The sequence below is a fragment of the Heterodontus francisci genome, chromosome 46 (assembly GCF_036365525.1).
Source record: "Heterodontus francisci isolate sHetFra1 chromosome 46, sHetFra1.hap1, whole genome shotgun sequence".
Taxonomy (NCBI): domain Eukaryota; kingdom Metazoa; phylum Chordata; class Chondrichthyes; order Heterodontiformes; family Heterodontidae; genus Heterodontus; species Heterodontus francisci.
The window spans coordinates 16,239,619-16,263,918 of record NC_090416.1 but is presented as its reverse complement, the minus strand read 5'-3'; the positions used below and the strand labels follow the sequence as shown (position 1 = coordinate 16,263,918).

Here is a 24,300-nt window from a genome sequence, read left to right as displayed (position 1 = left end):
CGGAGGGAGTGCCGCGCTGTCGGAGGAACAGCACTGAGGGAGTGCCGCGCTGTCGGAGGAACAGCACTGAGGGAGTGCCGCGCTGTCGGAGGAACAGCACTGAGGGAGTGCCGCGCTGTCGGAGGAACAGCACTGAGGGAGTGCCGCGCTGTCGGAGGAACAGCACTGAGGGAGTGCCGCGCTGTCGGAGGAACAGCACTGAGGGAGTGCCGCGCTGTCGGAGGAACAGCACTGAGGGAGTGCCGCGCTGTCGGAGGAACAGCACTGAGGGAGTGCCGCGCTGTCGGAGGAACAGCACTGAGGGAGTGCCGCGCTGTCGGAGGAACAGCACTGAGGGAGTGCCGCGCTGTCGGAGGAACAGCACTGAGGGAGTGCCGCGCTGTCGGAGGAACAGCACTGAGGGAGTGCCGCGCTGTCGGAGGAACAGCACTGAGGGAGTGCCGCGCTGTCGGAGGAACAGCACTGAGGGAGTGCCGCGCTGTCGGAGGAACAGCACTGAGGGAGTGCCGCGCTGTCGGAGGAACAGCACTGAGGGAGTGCCGCGCTGTCGGAGGAACAGCACTGAGGGAGTGCCGCGCTGTCGGAGGAACAGCACTGAGGGAGTGCCGCGCTGTCGGAGGAACAGCACTGAGGGAGTGCCGCGCTGTCGGAGGAACAGCACTGAGGGAGTGCCGCGCTGTCGGAGGAACAGCACTGAGGGAGTGCCGCGCTGTCGGAGGAACAGCACTGAGGGAGTGCCGCGCTGTCGGAGGAACAGCACTGAGGGAGTGCCGCACGGTCGGAGGAACAGCACTGAGGGAGTGCCGCACGGTCGGAGGAACAGCACTGAGGGAGTGCCGCACGGTCGGAGGAACAGCACTGAGGGAGTGCCGCACGGTCGGAGGAACAGCACTGAGGGAGTGCCGCACGGTCGGAGGAACAGCACTGAGGGAGTGCCGCACTGTCGGAGGAACAGCACTGAGGGAGTGCCGCACTGTCGGAGGAACAGCACTGAGGGAGTGCCGCACTGTCGGAGGAACAGCACTGAGGGAGTGCCGCACTGTCGGAGGAACAGCACTGAGGGAGTGCCGCACTGTCGGAGGAACAGCACTGAGGGAGTGCCGCACTGTCGGAGGAACAGCACTGAGGGAGTGCCGCACTGTCGGAGGAACAGCACTGAGGGAGTGCCGCACTGTCGGAGGAACAGCACTGAGGGAGTGCCGCACTGTCGGAGGAACAGCACTGAGGGAGTGCCGCACTGTCGGAGGAACAGCACTGAGGGAGTGCCGCACTGTCGGAGGAACAGCACTGAGGGAGTGCCGCACTGTCGGAGGAACAGCACTGAGGGAGTGCCGCACTGTCGGAGGAACAGCACTGAGGGAGTGCCGCACTGTCGGAGGAACAGCACTGAGGGAGTGCCGCACTGTCGGAGGATCAGCACTGAGGGAGTGCCGCACTGTCGGAGGATCAGTACTGAGGGAGTGCCGCACTGTCAGAGGAACAATACTGAGGGAGTGCCGCACTGTCAGAGGAACAATACTGAGGGAGGGCTGTACTGTCGGAGGTGCCATCTTTTGGAAGCCCCACTCTGGTGGATGTAAACAACCCCCGGCCACTACTGGAAGAGGAGACGGGTTGGGGGCGGAGAGAGTTCTCCCCCGTATCCTGGGGACCAATATTTGTCCCTCAACCAACATCACTAAAAACAGATGATGTCACTGCTGTCTGTGGGAGCTTGCTGTGCACAAATCGGCTGCTGCGTTTCCTACAACAGTGACTACACTTCAACAGAACTTCTGGACAGCCTGAGGATGTGAAAGGCGCTACAGAAATGAAAGTCCTTTCTTCGTCATTTGAATATCAGCCCAGCGAATGAATGAAGAAAGTGAGTCGTGGGAAAAGGCATTTGCAAATGTCAACAAGCTTTAATATCAGTTTATTCCAGTTTTTCTATTTATTGCACAGTCGTTTCATCAAACACGGAATTGGGTAAAGAAAAAGCTGGGCAGGGTGGGTTTGGTAAAAGTCAACTTGTCACCAGTACTGCTGAACTGTTGGGAGATGTGCCCTGGGAATGACTGGCTTTTCCCATGGGGAACGCTGCTTAATGCTTCGTAATTGCAAATTAAATCTCCCAGGCTAATTTCTCCCGACAGTTGCTGGGCTATGCAGGTTCCCCAGGCACCGAGCTCTCGCTGGTCTCCCGCCCAAGTCGCCAATCTTAACGCGTGAGCTATTCGACTGTGAAAGGTGCCACAGCCGAAGCCGGCTCCTGAGATATGAGACATCTACCTGCACATACATTCCAGCAGGAGATACACAATAGGTCAGACAGAGAGAATGAGACTGGGACAGGACGAAAATGGGGGGGGGAGACGGAGAGAGCGGGAGAGACGGAGAGAGCGGGAGAGACGGAGAGAGCGGGAGAGACGGAGAGAGCGGGAGAGACGGAGAGAGCGGGAGAGACGGAGAGAGCGGGAGAGACGGAGAGAGCGGGAGAGACGGAGAGAGCGGGAGAGACGGAGAGAGCGGGAGAGACGGAGAGAGCGGGAGAGACGGAGAGAGCGGGAGAGACGGAGAGAGCGGGAGAGACGGAGAGAGCGGGAGAGACGGAGAGAGCGGGATAGACTGAGAGAGCGGGAGAGACGGAGAGAGCGGGAGAGACGGAGAGAGCGGGAGAGAGAGACAGATCAGCAGTGGTGGATTTTCTCACCCCCTCTGTCTCCAGCTGCGCTGAGGATAACCACAACCCTGCTAAAATCAGCAGACAAGGAATCATCAAGCTGATGACACTGTGGCCCACGCAGCTTTAGTGCGATGTTTAATCTCAGAGCGATGGGGCAGGGCGAGTGGGAGATATATTTTCGAATATAAAATCATTTTTGTACAAAGTTATTAATGTAAAACAATCCGAGTGTTTTTTTACAACCGAAAACATGGGAGTAATCCTGGCGGAGGGGGGAAGGAAGGGTTTGTGTTTGTGTGTACGATGGAAATGTGCGTGTTGCAGCCCCCGTCCCACTATCCTTCCCAGTGAACAACCTCTACTGCCTCCAGCCTTGCAGAGGCTGCTCAGATTTAAGGCTTTTAAAACAAACAAAATAATTAAACTCCCAACACTGTTCTGGTCTGAACTGTACATTCAAGTAATTTTCAGGCGATGTAGTGATTGCTGATATCCGTCCTTTTGTGGCTCTGTCACACAAACCTGTGAGGAACAAAACCATCCGTTAAACAAAAACTCTGCTGCCCCCGTGTCCTAATTCGCACCGAGTCCCGTTCACCCGTCACCACCCCCCCCCCCCCCCCCCCGTGCTCGCTGACCTACGCCGGCTCCCGGTCCGGCAACACCTCCAATTTAAAATTCTCATCCCTTGTTTTCAAATCCCCTCCATGGCCCTCACCTCCTCCCCATCTCGGCACCCTCCTCCAGCCCCGACAACCCTCCGAGATCTCTGCGCTCCTCCAATTCCGGCCTCTCGCGCATCCCCCCCCGATTCCCATCGCTCCACCATTGGCGGCCGTGCCTTCAGCTGACCGGGGGGCCCTAAGCTCTGGAATTCCCTCCCTAAACCTCTCCGCCTCTCTCTCTCTCTCTCTCTCCTCCTTTAAGACGCTCCTTAAAACCGACCTCTTGGACCGAGCTTTTGGTCGCCCGTCCCCTAATATCTCTTGATGTGGCTCGGGGTCAAACATTGTCTGATTAACGCGGCTTGGGGCTTTTTACTATGTTAAGGTGCTATATAAATACAAGTTCAGAACATTCATTCGGATCAGGAGTTTAAAATTTACCTCCTCCCTTCTCGCCCGTTCAGTACCTCTCCCAAGTGCCCAGTGTGTGGACAAACAGTGACAGTGAGTTATTCACCTGTAATTATGCATCATCAGCAAGTAAGAACCAGACACACTATTGAAGTCCTGGCGTCAACACGGGGGGGGGGAGGAAACCAGGATAATATCCGGGGGGAGTGGTTGTTAATTTATCACAAGTCCAATCTGAGAAGGGAGTTGGACAAAGCAGTTAAGGAAGCAGAGGGAATCCTCGGCTTTATACGTACAGGCATATTGAGCGGAAAAGTCAGGAAGTTAGTTACGGAAAAAGCTAGTTGGGCCCCAGCTGGAGGAATGGGTCCAATTCTGGGCCCCACACTTTAGGAAGGACGTCCAGGCCTTGGAGAGGGAGATTTACCGGAATGGTCCCAGGGATCACGGTTATTTGGAGAGACTGTTCTGTGCTCACTCACTAATTCGCACCTCGTTGAAACGCACTGAACGCAGGAACAAATTCAAGTAAATAAATATTACCTCGTGGGTACAGATTTCTCCCCCCTGCCCCCGATCAAGAGACAGAGACGGACACGGACACGTACCCGGGACTGAGTGACTGGCCGCACTCCTATAAAAACTCATCCTTGACCATGAGCACCCCTTCGCTGCCATAGAGGGAGGGTTCTGCAACAGATAACAAATACACAGGCCATGAGGACTGGAGTTGTGGAAAACAGTCTACCTGCCAGACAGCTGGAAACCGGGCAACACCAGAGAGAGGGGGGCAGCGTAAGGAATATAAATGTAACATGCTCTCTCACCCATTCCACACACATTTACCTGCCCTTCAGAAGGGGGCTGCTGGTGTTATCCTGTGGATGAGCACAGCTTCCTGCCCGCAACCCCAGGACACTCTGCTGCTCAGTAAAGTCCGATGATTGGTGCACAATCAGATTTCGGTGCTGATCAGTTCCCTTGTCGCTCACGCTCTCAGACTCAGTGTAAAGTGTGGATCCAGAGACATCGCGCAGAGCATGAAACCTCCCCCCCACCCCCCACCCACCACAGTAATACCCTCCCCGCAATACAACGCTTTGTGACATGGTGCAAACAACACAGGGTTTTTGTCCTCTATAAAATATCTGTCTCCCTTTCTCTGCTTTTCACCATTCGCCACAGGGGACGGGACCAAACTTTACTGCTCACAGTGCACTGTCCATGGTGCTGAATAACCAGCTGCAAGCAGATATGAGAGGAGACAGACAGGCAGCGAGAGGGAGACAGACAGGCAGCGAGAGAGAGACAGACAGACAGCGAGAGAGAGACAGACAGACAGCGAGAGAGAGACAGACAGAGAAAAGGGACAGCGCAAAAGGGAAGAGATGGGGAGAATGGGAGAAAGATGATAGAATGGGCGGAAGAGAGTGTGAAGAGAAATACAGCGAGAGATGGACAGCATGAAAGAGAGACTTCATTCCTTTTGCAGGTGGACACCCTGACAGTGGAGTGTTGGGAGACAAGGGGAAAGTGAGCAACAGGGTAAAGGATGGGAAGGTAAGGTGATGGGTAATTCACTGTGTCCCCAATTGCTCAAGTGGTTCCCCAGCTCTCTCGTGTTCCCGTACTTGCTGAAGGCATCGACCCACTCTATGGTTCCCCTCAGCCTACGTGCAGCCGCAGTGCATTATCCGCCACCTTGTGCCACGCAGCCGTGTTTTATCACACTGGTGTGCACATGCCCACACTCTGGGTCGGGCTGTCGTGCCTCACCTGCAGTTACTCCTCCAGCCCCGTGCTCCCATGTGACTGTGCTCCTCCACCCATCTCAGCTCACTTACCCGTCTCGCTGCCACTCCGGTCCGCGTCCCTGCTGTCGGAGAAGCTGAAGGTGACGGAACCGATCGTGTCCCTGACGGCGACGTCATCGACGGACGGGGGCGAGAGCGCGTAGTCCAGTACCCTGAGCAGCACACTATCCTCCGCATCCTCCTGGTCGCTCAAGGTCGCGAGGCGCGAGGTGGGGGACGGGGTAAGCTGGCAGTAATCAGCAGAACTGGCGGTGCCCGGGAGAAAGGTGGCCCAGCCGGAGGGCGCGGCGACGAGGGAGTCGGCCGGGCTGGAGGCCCGCCAGACGGCCCCTCCGATGTCGATTCCGACGTAGTTGAGGTCGCAGGCGGAGACAGAGGTGGCGCCTACACTCACTCGGCTAAACCGCAGATCCGCCCAGCTGCTGTGGCCGGCTGAGAGGGGAGAGGAAGCGCGGTCCACAACACTTTGGAACACCTCATCGCTGCAGCCTGAGCAAGACCAGCGGACAAACAATTCAACCTGTTTCTGTCAGCCTGCTCTCCCGCCCCGGTCTGTTTGCGCGTTAATAAGACGAGCGCACAAAGCAATCAAGTGAGGGATCAGCAAGGCAATCTCGGGTGGAAACAGCAGGCGGTGTTTGGAAGAGATTGTAAACCGTGACCCAGAGCGTAAAGAACAACCGTCACAAGTGAAATTACAGAGCGAAGAGAAAGGACTTGCATTCCTGTGGCGCCTTTCACAATCCCGGGACGTCCCAGGGCTTCGCAGCCCATCAAGTACTTTTAAAATGCAATGCAGAGAAACACGAGTGCCAACTTGCGCACAGAAAGCTCCCAAAGTGATAATGACCCAGATCGTGTGTTTTTTTTTTTAGTGATGTTGGTTGAGGGATAAATATTGGCCCCAGGGCACCGGGGAGAATTGTGCCCCCGGTGGCCGAGGGGTCTTCTACGTCCACCTGAGAGGGGGGAGGGGGCGGTGTGTGGTTGTGAGGTGATGCAGAGACACCAGACAGTCAGGATCGCCCATGCAGTGGGCAGGTCAGAGGTGAAAACAGAACGTACACAGTTAGCTGACGGGGGTGCCTCGCCTACGCACGCGCACACGTTACCTGAGTAAGTCTGCCAAGAGGTAGATAGCTGCTCCTCTGGACTCCTGGTACACAGTTCAGAAACCAAGCTTCCATCCAGTCCTCCAGCCACGTCATTCTAATCCCAAACAAAGGCATCCTGTTAGTAGGCCGCAGACGAACTCGCTACAGCTCTGGCCTCCATTTTATAAAAGGATATCGAAGGTGGCGCAAAAAGATTCACAGAAAATGATCCCAGAACTGAAAGATTATAAACAACAGGAAGACAGAACAGGCTGGGGCTCTTTTCTCTAGAAAGGAGAAGGCTGAGGGGGAGGGGGGGGGGGGGGGGGTTGACCTGATAGAGGTCTTGAACGTTATCAAAGGGCTCATTAGGATTTAAAAAAAAAATTGTTCATGTGGGCCTTGCTGGCCAGGCCAGCATTTATTGCCTATCCCTAGTTACCCCTTGAGAAGGTGGTGGTGAGCTGCCTTCTTGAACCGCTGCAGTCCGTGTGGGGTAGGTACACCCACAGTGCTGTTAGGGAGGGAGTTCCAGGATTTTGACCCAGCGACAGTGAAGGAACGGCGATATATCTCCAAGTCAGGATGGTGTGTGGCTTGGAGGGGAACTTGTAGGTGGTGGTGTTCCCACGCATCTGCTGCCCTTGTCCTTCTAGGTGGTAAAGGTCACGGGTTTGGTCGAAGGGGCCTAGGGCAGACGTAGGGAAGATGTTTCCACTTGCGGGCGAGACTAGAACTAGGGACTATCAATACAAGACTGTCACTAATAAATCCAATGGGGGAATTCAGGAGAAACTTCTTTACCCAGAGAGTGGTGAGAATGTGGAACTCACTACCACAGGGAGTGGTTGAGGTGAATGGCAAGGGAAGCTGGATAAATGAGGGAGAAAGGAATAGAAGGACTTGTTGATAGGGCAAGAGGAGGAGGGGATGGGAGAAGACTCGTCTGAAAGTCCCTATACACCACATCCACCACACTTCCATCACCTCTTCAAGAACTGATTACCCCACGAACCTCAAAGGAATATTTGCATTTATATAGCACCTTTCACATCCTGAGGACATCCCACAGCCAATGAAGTACTTTTCGAAGTGTAGACACTGTTGTAATGTAGGAAACCTGGCAGCCAATCAGCACACAGCAAGATCCCACAAACAGCAACGGGACAATGTTGGTTGAGGGGTTGGTCCGGAACTCCCCTTCCCAACAGCGCCCTGGGACATTTTACATCCACCCGTGAGTCTGGGATGATTGGGATCGGGGGACGTTTACATTACCAGCAGCGCCTGAAGAGTGGTCGTCGTGGATTTTCCGCCCGCGCCCAGGCCGTCTCCGACCGTGGCTCCCGGGGTTTGAGGGCAGCGGGTCGCGTGTCCCAGCCGGATTAGCTCTTCCCCAATGTCGAGGTTCTGTGGAGACGGGAGAGGTCGGGAGATGTAAGAGCCTTTAGACAGCTGTCTGACGGATTGCAGCTCACGGATCTCAGCTGCAGCAGTGAAGCGGGCACTCGAATTCGCTTCAACATCGCGGAGCTACAGAGAAAGGGCAGGAGCTGGAGTCGGCAGCGTTCCCTGCTCCCGATTCTGGGAATCGCACTTTAGAAAGGACGCGAAGGCTTTGGAGAGGGTACAGAAGAGATTTACTAGAATGGTTACAGCCATGCGGGATTAGCTACTTGAGACTTGAACAGCTTAGAGTGAGGAAAGCGAAGAGGAGATGCAACTGAGGCATTCAAAGTCGGGGAGGGTGTGGATGGAGTAGGTAAGGAGAATCTGTTTCCACTGGCAGGAGGGTCAATAACAAGAGGGGCACAGATTTAAGGCGACTGGCAAACTAACGAATAGTCAGGATTTGGAATGTGCTGCCTGATAGGGTGGGGGATATAGATTTGTTAGCTTTTTACAAGGAAATTGGATAAATACTTGAAGGAGAAAGAAATTACAGGGGCATGGGGAAAGAGCGGGGGAGGGGGACTAACTGGATTACTCTTTGAAAGAGCCAACACAGACTCGCTGGGCCGAATAGCCTCCTTCTGAACTGTGCTATTGCATGACTGCCAACCCGTGATCCCTGCTCCAAAGCGCACGCCCGTGAGTATTCGGAGGGGGCAGAGTCGATCACCACTGGGGCTCCCACAAACTCCCAGTCTAAGAGTGATGGTCTCTCGGGGGGGTCGTTGTGTGTGTTGTGGGCGGTGACCCTTCTGTGGCTGAAACAATGAGTTCTGCGGGCCCACACGAGGGGTTGCTGTGGGTGAGGGGTGGGGGGGTGGAGAAAAAGACACTCCTTACCTGGTCACGGGTGCGGTCGAACAACTTCACCTGCGGCCTGGTGACGTCCCCACTCTGGGAGTAGCTGCAGATCCTGGCGAGGAGAACCTTCCACTCGGCGCAGTAGGTGAGACAGTCAAAACAATTCATCGCTTCATCCGACCACACCTCCCCTGCAACAAGCACCACAGGCCTTGTATTCAATCACTTAAAAAAAAAAACACCTTCACCTCTGGGCGCTCCCCTCCCTCACCTCGTGACGATTGCATCGACTGCGGTCGTACTCTGATACCTCTTCACTTTTGTGTTTAAGGCATTTGGATGGTAGAGGTTTCTTCTACCAACAGCGATGAGGACTGGGTCAATGATTCATTTTAAACCCAAGATTAATAGATTGTTATTAAGCGATGAGGGGCAGAGGTGTCAGCTCAGATCATCCACAATCTCACTGAATGATGGAACTGGCTGGAGGGGCTCAATGGCGCCTCCCCCCCCCCCCACCCCCGTTCCTATGTTTCCACTTGTGGGCGAGACTGAAACTAGTGGGTTCTCAATATAAGACAGTCACTAATAAATCCAATGGGGAATTCAGGAGAAACCTCTTTCCCCGGAGCGTGGTGAGAATGTGGAACTCACTACCACAGGGAGTGGTTGAGGGGAATCGCAGAGATACTTTTAAGGGGGAAGCTGGTTAAACACATGAGGGAGAAAGGAATAGAAGGATATGCTGATAGGGTGGGATGAAGAGGGGGTGGGCGGAGGCTCGTGTGGAGCAGAAACACCAGCACGGAGCAGATGGGCCGAATGGTCCCCTTCTGTGCTGTAACTGTTCTATGATACCACAAAAGGTGCAGTAGATTCGAGGGGCTGTATGGCCAAACATGGCCCTGTAGGACCCCAAAGAGGTGCTGCTCACCTCTTACTCTTCAAAGAAGAACTAGGGTCCCATTGCCACAGTCCGATAACTCCTCAGGCAGCACCCCCTCCCCACACCCCAGCCCCTCCACCCGTGTAGTCGGTCGAGAGATTGAATTGTGAACTCACCGACTGGCTGGATTTCATCAAGGCTGCATTCGACAGCCTGGAACGGGAGACTCAGGAAATCAGTCCTGAAACCAGACAAGAGGAAATCATTACTAGATTTAAACTCCGTCATTGCTGAAGATTCTGGCGTCTTGCAAAGATTGGGAGCTTCCCCACCACTGAGGTTAAACTGACTGGCCTGCAGTTGCTAGGCTTAACGTTACACCCTTTTTGGAACAAGAGTGTTACATTTCCAATTCTCTAGTCCTCTGGCGCCGCCCCCAAGTCTAACGAAGACAGGAAAATTATGGCCAGGGCCTCTGCAATTTCCACTCTCACTTCACTCAGTATCCTTGGATGCATCTCATCCGGTCCTGGTGCCTTATCAATTTTAAATACCGACAGCCTATCCAATACCACCTCCTTATCAATTTTAAACCCTTCAAGTGTCTCAACTACCTCCTCCTTCACCATGATCTGCGCAGCATTTTCTTCCTTGGTAAAGACAGATGCAAAGTGTTCACTTAATAACTCTGCCTCCATGCATAAATCCCCTTTTTGATCCCTAATCGGCGCCACTACTCCTTTCTCCACCCTTTTACTATTTAAATGCAGATAGAAAACTTCGGGATTCCCTTTTATGTGAGCTGCCAGTCTCTTCCCATACTCTCTCTTTGCTTCTCTTACTTGCTTTTTCACTTCCCTTCTGAAACTTCCATATTCGCGCGAGCCAGACAGCGCGTGCGAGAGGCAGAGGCAGAAAAGGAAAGAAATACACTTTCTCATGCCTCATCATTTAAAAAATACCACCAACAGCGCAGCACTCCCTCAGTCCTGCACAGGACTGCCAGCCTAGATTATGCACTCAATTCTGGGAGAGATACTTCAACCTCTGACCTTCTGACGTGAAAGAGAGAATGCTACTGGAGTCAGAGTTATACAGCACAGAAACAGACCCTTCGGCCCATCATGTCTGTGCCAGCCATCAAGCACCTAACTATTCTAATCCCATTTTCCAGCACTTGGCCTGTAGCCTTGTATGCTATGGCGTTTCAAGTGCTCATCTAAATACTTCTTAACTGTTGTGAGGGTTCCTGCCTCTACCACCCTTTCAGGCAGTGCGTTCCAGATTCCAACCACCCTCTGGGTGAAAAAACTTTTCCTCAAATCCCCTCTAAACCTCCTTCCCCTTACTTTAAATCTATGCCCCCTGTTTATTCACCCCTCTGCTAAGGGAAAAAGTTTCTTCCTATCTAACCTATCAATGCCCTTCATAGTTTTGTATACCTCAATCATGTCCCCTTCTCAGCCTTCTCTGCTCTAAGGAAAACAACCCTAACCTTTTCAGTCTCTCTTCATAGCTGAAATGCTCCAGCCCAGGCAACATCCTGGTGAATCTCCTCTGCACCCTCTCCAGTGCAATCACATCCTTCCTATAGTGTGGTGCCCAGAACTGTACACAGTACTCCAGCTGTGGCCTAACTAGCATTTTATACAGCTCCATCATAACCTCCCTGCTCTTGTATTCTATGCCTCGGCTAATAAAGGCAAGTATCCCATATGTCTTCCTCACCACCTTATCTACCTGTGCTGCTGCCTTCAGTGATCTATGGACAAGTACACCAAGGTCCCTCTAACCCTCTGTACTTCCTAGGGTCCTACCATCCATTGTATATTCCCTTGCCTTGTTAGTCCTCCCAAAATGCATCACCTCACACTTCTCAGGATTAAATTCCATTTGCCACTGCTCTGCCCATCTTACCAGCCCATCTATATCGTCCTGTAATCTAAGGCTTTCCTCTTCACTATTTACGACACCACCAATTTTCGTGTCACCTGCGAACTTACTTATCATACCTCCTATATTCATGTCTAAATCATTAATGTACACTACAAACAGCAAGGCTCCCAGCACCGATCCCTGTGGTACACCACTGGTCACAGGCTTCCATTCACAAAAACAACCCTCGACCATTACCCATGCCTCCTGTCACTAAGCCAATTTTGGATCCAATTTGCCAAATTGCCCTGGATCCCATGGGCTCTTACCTTCTTAACCAATCTCTCATGCGGGACCTTATCAAAAGCCTTACTGAAGTCCATGTAGACTACTTCAACTGCTTTACCCTCATCTACACATCTAGTCACCTCCTCGAAAAATTCAATCACGTTAGATAGACACGATCTCCCCCTGACAAAGCCATGCTGACTATCCCTGATTATTCCCTGCCTCTCCAAGTGGAGATTAATCCTGTCCCTCAGAATTTTTTCCAGTTGTTTCCCAACCACTGATGTTAGACTCACCGGCCTGTAATTACCTGGTCTATCTCTGCTACCCTTCTTGAATAACGGTACCACATTCGCTGTCCTCTAGACCTCTCCCGTGGCCAGAGAGAATCTGAAAATTTGTGTCAGAGCCCCTGCTATCTCCTCCCTTGCCTCACATAACAGCCTGGGATACATCTCATCTGGGCCTGGGGATTTATCCACTCTCCAGGCAAACTCAGACAGGCCTGAGACGTGTCTGTCAGTCTCCGGCCAGGATGTCAGCAGTGCAAGAGATGACAGAGCAGCTCGGGCTCTGTACAATGCGGGTTGTGGCAGCGGAACCGGGGGAACTAAGCCGGGCTTATAACGTATTAAAGCAAACCCACAGCATTAGTTCAAAGCCAGTCAGGGTAGAAAGGCCAGGGGTAAATGGTCACAAAAGAGATCCACAGGGTTCTCAGAAAGAATATCACCTGAAACAATCGCTGGGGGTGCAGAATCAGTCGGTTTGGTTTTCATGATAAACTTGGCAAGTATGTCCACGAGGGATCGTGGGGGCGGAGAGCCTGACACTCCTCCCCCCCCCACCCCATGACCTCCCTCAGCACGGCCCAGCCCCTCCAGAAAAGGAGAGAGAAGGTAGGGGGTTGCAAGACATCACCACTGACCTCAGGATCTGCAGCTTCCCGATCGGAATCTCCCCGTTGTCGCCGTAATCCACGTAGTAGAGGTCAGCGATCCCGCTCTCCAGGAAGCTCAGCACTCGCGCCCGGTACCAAGAGCTGTCACCCTGGAAGGGAGCCGCCACAATGTCGCCCAGCTTCGGGGTGAAGTCCTCCCTCTGCAGAGATTTGGTAAAGAAAGGGTTAATCTGATGTCAAGAAGGGAAGAGAGAAGAGAGGAAGAACTTGCATTTCTATAGCACCTTTCACAACCTCAGGATGTCCCAAAGCACTTTATAGCCAATGAAGTATTTTTTTTCCCTGAATGTTGTAATGTAGAAAACGTGACAGCCGATTTGTGCACAGCAAGTTCCCCCAAACAGCATGTGGATAATGACCCAGATCATCTGTTTTTTTAGTGATGCAGGTTGAAGGATAAATATCAGCCCCAGGGACACTGGGGAGAACTCCACCCCCTGCTCTTCTTTTAATAGCGGCCGTGGGATCTTTTACATCCACCCGAGACGGGCAGATGGGGGCCTCAGTTTAATGTTTCATCCCAAATAACAGAACACAAAAGACTTCGACACTGCAGCACTCCCTCAGCACTGACCCTCCGACAGGGCGGCGCTCCCTCAGCACTGACCCTCCGACAGGACGGCGCTCCCTCAGCACTGACCCTCCGACAGGGCGGCGCTCCCTCAGCACTGACCCTCCGACAGGGCGGCGCTCCCTCAGCACTGACCCTCCGACAGGGCGGCGCTCCCTCAGCACTGACCCTCCGACAGCGCGGCGCTCCCTCAGCACTGACCCTCCGACAGGGCGGCGCTCCCTCAGCACTGACCCTCCGACAGGGCGGCGCTCCCTCAGCACTGACCCTCCGACAGCGCGGCGCTCCCTCAGCACTGACCCTCCGACAGCGCGGCGCTCCCTCAGCACTGACCCTCCGACAGCGCGGCGCTCCCTCAGCACTGACCCTCCGACAGCGCGGCGCTCCCTCAGCACTGACCCTCCGACAGCGCGGCGCTCCCTCAGCACTGACCCTCCGACAGCGCGGCGCTCCCTCAGCACTGACCCTCCGACAGCGCGGCGCTCCCTCAGCACTGACCCTCCGACAGCGCGGCGCTCCCTCAGCACTGACCCTCCGACAGCGCGGCGCTCCCTCAGCACTGACCCTCCGACAGCGCGGCGCTCCCTCAGCACTGACCCTCCGACAGCGCGGCGCTCCCTCAGCACTGACCCTCCGACAGCGCGGCGCTCCCTCAGCACTGACCCTCCGACAGGGCGGCGCTCCCTCAGCACTGACCCTCCGACAGGGCGGCGCTCCCTCAGCACTGACCCTCCGACAGGGCGGCGCTCCCTCAGCACTGACCCTCCGACAGCGCGGCGCTCCCTCAGCACTGACCCTCCAACAGGGCGGCGCTCCCTCAGCACTGACCCTCCGACAGGGCGGCGCCCCCTCAGCACTGACCCTCCGACAGGGCGGCGCCCCCTCAGCACTGACCCTCCGACAGCGCGGCGCTCCCTCAGCACTGACCCTCCGACAGCGCGGCGCTCCCTCAGCACTGGGAGTGCCAACCTGCATTTTGCGCTCCAGTCTCCGCAGTGGGGACTGGAACCCTTAACTTTTTAAACTTGGAAGTGAGAGTTCTCCCGCTGAGCTATGGCTGAAATTTAAGGGAAGCTGGAGGGACCTTTTGCATTTTGCTTCAGGCAGTACATCATTGGCTGTCAAGCGCTTTGGGACATGCTGAGGCTGCGGAAGGTGCTACAGAAATGCACGTCCTGCTCTGCTCCCCCTCCCACACCCACGCAGTGCTCCTTCTAACCTGCACTCACCATACCACTGCAACTTCTATAATAGCGAGACATCTCGTAGGTCAGGTTGTCGAGCTGTAAGCATCTGGAGCCCAGGATCTGGATCCAGAAGTGATTCGGGTTTTCCGAGGCAGAGACGTAAACTTCCAAGTGCTCGTCCGGCAGGAAACTGAAGTCAGGGCTGGGAACTGTGGGCGAGGGGAGGGAGAATAAAGAGAAAGGTTACGCACCCTAAGTCTCCGCCGGAAACGCAGACGCTTCGCAGGCGGAACAAGGGAGAGAAAATTAGATAATGATTGGTTAAAGAACCAGAGGCGACACGAGGAAAAGCTTTTATTTTAAAACGGAACAAGTGGAATGTGCTGCCTGAAAGGGCAGATTCAAAGCAGCTTTCAAAAGGGGAGTTGAATAAATACTTGGAGGGATGTGGGCAAAAGAGTTGGGGGGGTGGGGGGGACAAAGTGGACTGCTCTTTGAAAGAGCCAGCACAGACTCGATGGGCCAAATGACCCCCTCCTGTGCTGTACATTTCTGAGATTACATAGATGGTACAGCACAGAAACAGGCCATTCGGCCCGACTCGCCCATCCTAGCGCTTATATTTCACAGGCGCCTTACTGCACCGCACGCTCTGAGCTGGCGGTGAGGTAGTTGCCATTTTTAACCTGTCGAGACTGTATATCAGGAAGGCAGAGGGAGTGAAGATTTGAAGCCCTGTGGGAATAGGGGAGAGTGGTGAGGTGATCATGTTACTGGACTTGCAATCCACAGGCCTGGAGTAATAGCCTGGAAATAAAGTGGCTGTCAGGTTCTCACAAAAATCCAACTGGCTCAACTCACGCCCCTTTAGAGAAAGAAGCCTGCTGGCCTCACCTGGACTGGGCCTATACGTGACTCCAGTCGCCACACGACTCTTAAAGTCAGGGCAACTGGGGACGGGCAATAAAGAGACTAGAAGGAGGAGGCAGAGAGTCGGATGTGGTGTTCGAAAAAGAGAAAGGTTAAAGGGTTGGGGAAGCACTGGAGACACTATAACATACCTCAAATAACTCAAAGCAAGCCTAATGAAACAGTGACCACACTTCAAAAATACTTTCATTGGCTCAAAGCGCTTTGGGATCTCCTGAGATTGCAAAAGGCGCTATACAAATGTAATATTTCCAATACAACATGACACTATTAAATATCCCAAAACAAAGCAAGATAGCCAGAACTATCAGCCTGTAGGGCTGTGTAACAGGCTCGAGGGGCTGAATGGCCTCCTCCCGTTCCTGTGTAACAGGCTCGAGGGGCTGAATGGCCTCCTCCCATTCCTGTGTAACAGGCTCGAGGGGCTGAATGGCCTCCTCCCGTTCCTGTGTAACAGGCTCGAGGGGCTGAATGGCCTCCTCCCATTCCTGTGTAACAGGCTTGAGGGGCTGAATGGCCTCCTCCCGTTGGGGCAGCAAACAACCGGTTCTTACTCTCAAATTTGGACACTTGGCTCGAGTGGTTTCCTGGCTGGCCGTCTTTCTCGGAGGCCCCCTCTTCCTTCTCCTGCTCCGTGGTGATGGTGGGGTTTGTCCTGTGATCCACCTCGTCCTCGCTGGTGTCCAGCGCCCACTCTCCGCCCTCGCTCGCTGGCGAGGCTGCAATCCCCTCTCCGGAGTGGGTGGGCGACACCTGCTCCGTCCGCGCACCAATGGGATGCTTGCGCTGCCTCCTCCTGGCCGCCGAGGAGGCCAGCTTTTGGCGGAAGGTCTCCTCCTCCTCCACCTTCGCCACGATCAGGGCCTGAGGAAGAGAAGAGGCTGGTTCAGAGAGCGAGAGGACGCTTTGACAACAGAAACTCGGATCCCCCTCTTGCTTTTTGGAAGCTGTATCCCAGAACACTTCCTTCATATAAACAGGACACCCAGCTCTCCCGCATAACAGGAATGACGCATGCTCAATTCCTGGTCCCCGTGGAGTTAACTAATCTCAGCCAGGGCAATACAAGGAGCAGGCCCGGTGTCAGTCTCCCTGCTCCTGTGTAACCCAGGTCTATATATAATCTTTCCTCATTCATTTTCGGGATGTGGGCATCGCTGGCCAGGCCGTCATTTATTACCCATCCCTAATTGCCCTTGAGAAGGTGGTGGTGAGCTGCCTTCTTGAACCGCTGCACTCCATGTGGTGTTGGGCCACCCACAGTGCTGTCAGGAAGGGAGTTCCAGGATTTTGACCCAGTGACAGTGAAGAAACGGCGATATAGTTCCAAGTCAGGATGGTGTGTGACTTGGAGGGGAACTTGCAGGTGGTGGTGTTCCCATGCATCTGCCCTTGCCCTTCTAGGTGGAAGAGGTCGCAGGTCTGGAAGGTGCTGATGTCGTGGCGAGTTGCTGCAGTGAATCCTGTTGTATGATTATTAGGTTACCAAAAGGTACTAACCAGTGTACTAATTGTTAAAATCCAGTTACTATAAACTAACTTATTATAAACTAACACTTCGTTTTGTTAGAACCCTTCTTTGTAGTGTGGTAAAGTGGAAAAACATAGGAAATAGGGCACAGTATGGACAAGATGTCAAGGCAGAGGGATTCTGGGAGATTATGTCAAGTTCTAAAATGCTTACTTGCAGCAAAAGGGTGAGAACCTTGAGAGCAGACAGTGAAAACAACTTGTGTAGATTTGCCTTGGAATGAGATAAGGAGCCTCGAAATGTAAAAGCATTGAGATAAAGTAGTCAACACAAAGGGGTACTACTTGCACAAATCTGAAAGGTTAGCACCCATCACAAAATGATCCTTGGTTGGTTAAGAAAGGCATCCTTCAATACAAGACCAATCACTGATTGGGAGAGGGGAGGGTTAACTGGAAAGCCGCCAGGATAAAAGGAGCCTCGTCTTTGACGCGGCACGGCACAGAATCTTTGAACACCAAGAGACAAGAGAAACTACGAGAAAGCGAGAGACCGACCGAAAAGCTTGAGGACCCCAAAGCGTCAAAAGAAACTAGTCGTGCCCTCCGCTGTCCAGTCTCTGATACGGGTAGTATCTGTGTTAGACTGTTAATTACTGCTTGAGTTTGTGACTGTGGTTTATCTGAAAACTTATACTTGTCCTTACATTTATAGCAATAAAGTCGATTCACAATAAGCTGTTGTGCTGCCAAGTCTGTTCCTTAGATCGGGGTATAAAACACCCCGATCTTATCAAATCTTTCATTGTAGATGGTACACACGGCTGCCGCTGTGCGTTGGTGGTGAAGGGAGTGAATGCCAAAGGTGGTGGATGATCTACCAATGGCTCTTGCCCCTGAACCGAACTCTTAAACCAGCCTCGTCACCCGAGTGTAATACCGAAGGACGCTGTCTAGTGTAGAGTAACAAACATGCACAAACTCACTCTGGCCGAAGCCACCTCTTGCTTTGTGCCACTGATCTTGACCGAGCGCCTCGTATCCAGAATCTGCTCGCTGGTCTCCTTCTCACACACGATCTTCGCTCCCGTGGTCCGGCATATCTCACGGATGCTCTCCCCTCCGCGACCTGCAGCCAAATCAAAACCGGCACTGCTCGGTTGGCTGTACAAACTTTCCATCTGAAAAGTACAACGATCCAGCAGAGGAGAAGGCCATTCGGCCCATCCTGCCTGCGTTGGCTCTTTGAAAGAGCTATCCAATTCGTCCCCACTCTCCACTGCTCTTTTCCCCCACAGCCCTGCAAATTCTTGCCCTTCGAGTATTCATCCAATTCTCCTTTGGAAAGTTACTATTGAATCTGCTTCCACCGCCCTTTCAGGCACTGTGTTCCAGATCACAACTCACTGTGTGAAAAAAACTCTCATCTCCCCCTCTGGTTCTGTTGCCAATCACCTTAAATCTGTGTTCCCCTGGTCACCGACCCTCCTGCCAGTGGAAACAGTTTCTCCTTATTTACCCTTTATGATCTTGAACGCCTCGATTAAATTTCCCCTTAACCGTCTCTGCTCTCAGGTGAACAATCCCCGCTTCTCCCAGTCTCTCTAGTGCAAAGCGTCAATTGATGCTCTTGTCTGGTCACTCCCTGACACTTTGAAGTGTCAGTTGTGCTGGAGTGGGTAGCGCTCTTGCCTCCCAGTCAGAAGGATGTGGGTTCAAGCCCCACTCTAGAGACTCGGGCCAGGCCGACACTCCCAGTGCGGTACTGAGAGAGCGCCGCACTGTCGGAGGGGGCCATTAAACTGAGGTTTCCTTTGCCCTCTCAGGTGGACAGAACAAGGCACTATTTTGAAGTTCTCTCCACTATCCTGACTGATGCATACCCCCCAATGCATACAAAAAGATTACCAGGGCAGTGTCACACTGCTGCTTGTGGGAGCTTGCTGTGCGTCCTACATTACAACAACGACTACACTTCATAAGTACATGATTGGCTGTGTAAGTGCTTTGGGTCACCCTGAGGTTGTGCAAGGCGCTATAGAAATGCAAGCCTTTCCTTTAGTCTCCTACAGTCGACGGGGTATAACCCCGACCATTTGAAGAGAGGGCTTGTCGGGTGCATTAGCAGAGACGGGGCATTACCTATGATCCGTCCCACCGCTCGATGGGGGACGTGCAGCTCCTCCGTTATCTTCATGCTGTCGGCCAGAAGCTGGTGGATGGCCACCTTGGCCTTGCACACTTGCACGGGCGACCCGACGACGGTCAGCACTCGCTCCGCAGGCCCCTCGTACCCGCCTGTCTCCTCACTGTCCTCCACTTCGATGCGGGCGCCCGTTTCCTTCCGCAGCTGAGGTTGGGGAAAGGGAGAGAAAAAGTCTGAGATAAGCTAAAAGGAATCCGATGAAGGTGGGGAGGGGGGTGAGGTCAGTTGACATAGAACATAGAACAGTACAGCACAGTACAGGCCCTTCGGCCCACGATGTTGTGCCGAACCTTTAACCTACTCTAACATCAAACTAAATACCTACCCTTCATTCTACTATCATCCATGTACCTATCCAAGAGTCACTTAAATGTCCCTAATGTATCTGCTTCTACTACCACCGCTGGCAGTGCATTCCACGCACCCACCACTCTGTGTAAAGAACCTACCTCTGACATCTCCCCGAAACCTTCCTCCAATCACCTTAAAATTATGCCCCCTGGTGATAGCCCTTTCCACCCTGGGAAAAAGTCTCTGGCTATCCACTCTATCTATGCCTCTCATCATCTTGTACCCCTCTATCAAGTCACCTCTCATCCTTCGTCGCTCCAATGAGAAATGCCCTAGCTCCCTCAACCTTTCTTCGTAGGACATGCCCTCCAGTCCAGGCAGCATCCTGGTAAATCTCCTCTGCACCCTCTCTAAAGCTTCCACACCCTTCCTATAATGAGGCGACCAGAACTGAACACAATATTCCAAGTGTGGTCGAACCAGGGCCTTATACAGCTGCAGCATAACCTCGCGGCTCTTAAACTCAATCCCCCTGTTAATGAAAGCCAACACACCATACGCCTTCTTAACAACCCTATCAACTTGGGTGGCAACTTTGAGCGATCTATGGACATGGACCCCAAGATCCCCCTGTTCCTCCACACTACCAAGAATCCTGTCTTTAAGCCTGTATTCCGCATTCAAATTCGACCTTCCAAAATGAATTACTTCACACTTTTCCAGGTTGAACTCCATCTGCCACTTCTCAGCCCAGCTCTGCATCCTGTCAGTGTCCCGTTGCAACCTACAACAGCCTTCCACACTATCCACAACTCCAGCAACCTTCGTGTCATCGGCAAACTTGCTAACCCAGCCTTCCACTTCCTCATCCAAGTCATTTATAAAAATCACAAAGAGCAGAGGTCCCAGAACAGATCCCTGCGGAACACCACTGATCACCGAGCTCCAGGCTGAATACTTTCCATCTACTACCACCCTCTGACTTCTGTGGGCCAGCCAATTCTGTATCCAGACAGCCAACTTTCCCTGTATCCCATGCCTCCTTACTTTCTGAATGAGCCTACCCATAAGCAATAGCAATAGGAGCAGGGGGAGGAGGCCATTCGGCCCCTCGAGTCCATTCCACCATTCAACAAGATCATGGCTGATCTTCCACCTCGACTCCAATTTCCCACCCTATCGCCATATCCTTCATTCCTTTAAAATCTAATAAGAACACCGTTCAACAGTTCAGGCGCGCCCTCGCATAACTTGCAGGATGGGCGCGTAATTGGCAAATGAACTTCACTGTAGGTTAGCGGGAGATGGCGCATTTCGGTGGGATCAGCAAGGTGACCACACTCTGACTGGAAAATGAGAGTCTAAATCGGGTAAAGAAGCTGATGGACCGAGGCCCTCAAATAAACAAGTCACTAAAAGCACCGATTCAGCTTAATAAGATTGTAAAAAAGCAAAGCGAGCAGTTTAACTTCAGAGGGACAGAATTAACCAGAGATACGATGTCAATGTGTCTGAATCGCGTGCTCACCTGTTTTATAGTGGAACCCTGGCGCCCGATGATAATCTTCACAGCATCTCGAGGGACTCTCATGTCCATGGCAATCTGATCATCCCCAACCAGCACATAGGGCTCATCTACACCAGAAGCACCAGAAGACAGTCAGCGCAGGGTGGAGGCTACCCTGAAAAAATACCGCACCGCGACTGAGCCAGACAACAATGTGCCGTGCTGTTGTGATCTGGATCGCGCTGCCTGAAAGGGCGGTGGAAGCAGATTCAATAGTAACTTTCAAAAGGGGAATTGGATAAATACTGGAAGGGAAAAAATTTGCAGGGCGATGGGGCGAGAGCTGGGGCGGTGGGAGGGGAATGGGACTAATTGGATAGCTCTTGCCAAGAGCCAGCACAGATACGACGGGCCGAATGGCCTCCTTTTGTTCCATATCAGTTTGTGAAGTCAGTTGCTTGCAAGGAAATTGTGCGTGTGTGTGTGTGTGTGCGCGTGTGGGGGCAGGGGAACTAAATCGAAAATTAGGGAAAGGTCATGTGGTCCCTCAGATTCGGTCAAAGTGCCTCGTCCTGAAGAATGAGCACTTGTGGCTCCGGATGGCACCTGTGGAACCCTTAAGAGGGAAGACTTGGGAAGGGTGCAACACCAAAGTGACAGGCACGCAGCAGGAGTCAGAATTCGAAACGCACTAAACTCTCGCCTGCTCATCCATACCTCGACTCTCCCGGAACCTCCTGTACAATATATACACAACCACAGCGCTGGCTGGAACCCCGATCGCCAACATTGCCTTCTGTACTGCCGTGAGGCTACTCCATGGGTTTCCCACTGACGACATTCCCACGCTCAGTGTAATTCTGAACCTTCTGCAGGAAAACAAATACCCCTGTAAGCAAGGGAGCCAAACACATCAGCAGCACATAAGCCAGGGACCAAGTCCAAGAATAACGTCACCACAACTGGGATTTCAGTGCAGAGTACATCCGACGCACCTGATTGAGATGTTAATAATGTTTAAAAGGATTCAATAGGGTAGATACAGGGCAAGGTGACGGGAAATCTGGAACTCTCTCCCCCGAAAAAAGGCTTTGGATGCTCGGGGACAATTGGAGCTTTAATGTCACAGATCTTCCTGCCCTTCATTACAGCATCTCGACCATTCCTCACCCCACCCAGTCAACCCTGTCCATCCCCTGGGCCCTTCCTCACCCAGTCAACCCTGCCCATCCCCTGGGCCCTTCCTCACCCCACCCAGTCAACCCTGCCCATCCCCTGGGCCCTTCCTCACCCCACCCAGTCAACCCTGCCCATCCCCTGGGCCCTTCCTCACCCCACCCAGTCAACCCTTCCTCACCCCACCCTTTCAAACTTGTCTGTCCCCTGGACCCTTTCTGACCGAACTCCGTCAACCCTGTCCGTCCCCTGGACCTTTCCGGACGGAACTCCGTCAACCCTATCCGTCCCCTGCACCCTTCCTCATCCAGTTCCTCCAACATTGCCCCCCACAGACCTATCCTCTCCATTGCCCCTCTTCCTCTCCCCCTCCGCCCCCACTATCCCCAGCCATCGACTGCCAGCACACCCTCCACAAGCCCCCACATCCCATTGACCCCACAGCCTCTCTCCTCCCCTTCCTTCCCCATTGCCCCCCTCACTTTCCTCCAACCCTCCTCCTCAGCCTCCCCTCCCAATTCCCACAGCCCCTCCGCCAGACTGCCACCTCAACCCTCTCCCAATGCTCCGCTGGCCGCCACCATTGCCCCACAGACCCTATCCCACACTTACCTCACCGTCCCCCTCCCCCCCCCAATTGCCAACCTGCCCCTCCCCATTGCCCCACAGCCCTTCCCCTACATTGCCTGCCATGCCCCTCCCCTACAGCCCCTCCCCTACACTGTCCCAATTCTGCCCCTCCCCCATTGCCCCACTGCTCTCCCCAACATTGCTCCAATTCTGCCCCTCCCCCATTGCCCATTCATTGCCCCTTCATTGCCCCACTGCTCTCCCCAACATTGCTCCAATTCTGCCCCTCCCCCACTGCCCCCACATTGCCCCCCAGCCTCTCCTCCTCATTGCCCCAATTCTTCCATTCCCCCACAGCCCCCCTCATTGCTCCACTGCCCATCCTCCCAGATAGCCCCTGTCCTGCCCCTCCCCCCCCCAATTGCCCCTTCACCTGTGACACTCGCCCCTCCCCTCACTGGTTGGAGCCTGCCTATCTAACACCCCCACTACCCTGCCACCGCAGGGTGCCGCTACCTCAACTGTCTATCTGACTCACTCTTTCCCGGTCTGCAGAAGCCGCCACCGTTTCTCCTCCCCGTTCCCCAGCAGCGCGCCGGCCCCTTCAATCACCGCCCGCCGCCCAATCACCGGCCAGAGCCGCCACGATAGGAACAACCAACCAGCGTTGAGAGGCGGGGCCCCGCCTCACATTCCGGCCAATCAGCGTGCCTTCCCCACACTACATCCCAGATCCCACCCGACCAATGAGAGTGGTGGGCGGGTGCTTTCTTGAATCCCAACCAATCGGCATGGGGAAACCGCCACCACATCCGGGACACTGCTCGGGGAAGGGAGACCATCCGGCCAATGAGTGCGGGGGTAAAAGCAAGACCCGCCTTGAACTCTGACCAATTAGCGCGCTTAGACCACATGGCACGCGGGATACATTCAGGGGGTTGGGGGCCCAAACTGCCCGTCAGCGGGGTGGGCGGGGCCTGCCTCAATCCTGACCAATCAGTGCGTGCACATCCGGGATCAAAAGCCTGGTTTCGCAATACACGCTGGGAGTTGTAGTTTGCCAGGTGTGGCTGGGATCTGAAGCAATAATCCGTTTTTGCAGCTAATAGACAGCCTTTTTTTCTTTCCCTCCATCACGCCTCATCCCTTCACCGTCCGTCGCTGTCGGTAATTTCTTTTCGTGTGCTGCTGACTGACGCTCGGCACATCCCGAGCCTGCGTGGCAGTGTTGAGGGGGAAAAAAAGCTCGTTCGCACGTACGCGTGCGCAGAAGAGACGTCGAGCAATCGAAGCCAAGGTCGAAGGACGGCGGCGGTTGGCTGGTGAGGGCGGAGCGCGCTTGCGCATGAGACTCGCGCGCCGCTTCGGCCACGTGACCTACTCCCACGAGGCGCGCGTGGTGGGTGGGGCTGTTTGCGCATGCGCCGTTGGCGTCACCCCCCCCCCAACCAACGACTTGCATTTATATAGCACCTTACAA

General features: G+C 53.8%; 2 protein-coding genes across 4 annotated transcripts in view; one reads left to right on the top strand and one right to left on the bottom strand.

Annotated features, from left to right (window-relative positions):
* Positions 1-1,898: 1,898 nt before the first annotated feature.
* LOC137357002 (tudor and KH domain-containing protein-like) lies at positions 1,899-24,030 on the bottom strand. Of its 3 annotated transcripts, none has more exons than XM_068022936.1 (14): positions 23,814-24,030; positions 21,792-21,943; positions 21,096-21,202; positions 19,213-19,420; positions 18,057-18,199; positions 16,155-16,464; positions 14,713-14,879; positions 12,880-13,052; positions 9,965-10,029; positions 8,942-9,093; positions 7,928-8,059; positions 6,668-6,764; positions 4,350-4,431; positions 1,899-3,187 (listed from the first exon to the last, which is right to left on the bottom strand). In XM_068022936.1, the coding sequence occupies exons 2-13, from the start codon at positions 21,913-21,915 to the stop codon at positions 4,376-4,378; spliced, it is 1,734 nt and encodes a 577-aa protein (XP_067879037.1). In that variant the 5' UTR covers positions 21,916-21,943; positions 23,814-24,030; the 3' UTR covers positions 1,899-3,187; positions 4,350-4,375. The 3 variants fall into 3 exon arrangements, with proteins under 3 accessions (XP_067879037.1, XP_067879035.1, XP_067879036.1); XM_068022934.1 differs by lacking the exon at positions 23,814-24,030 and adding an exon at positions 23,359-23,561; XM_068022935.1 differs by lacking the exon at positions 23,814-24,030 and adding an exon at positions 22,070-22,282.
* The window catches only part of LOC137357001 (semaphorin-4B-like), a 94,084-nt gene continuing 93,660 nt past the window's right edge, over positions 23,877-24,300 (top strand). The window contains exon 1 of the mRNA XM_068022933.1: positions 23,877-24,142. The gene's annotated coding sequence lies outside the window, so the exon portion shown is untranslated. The remainder of the gene's footprint in view (positions 24,143-24,300) is intronic.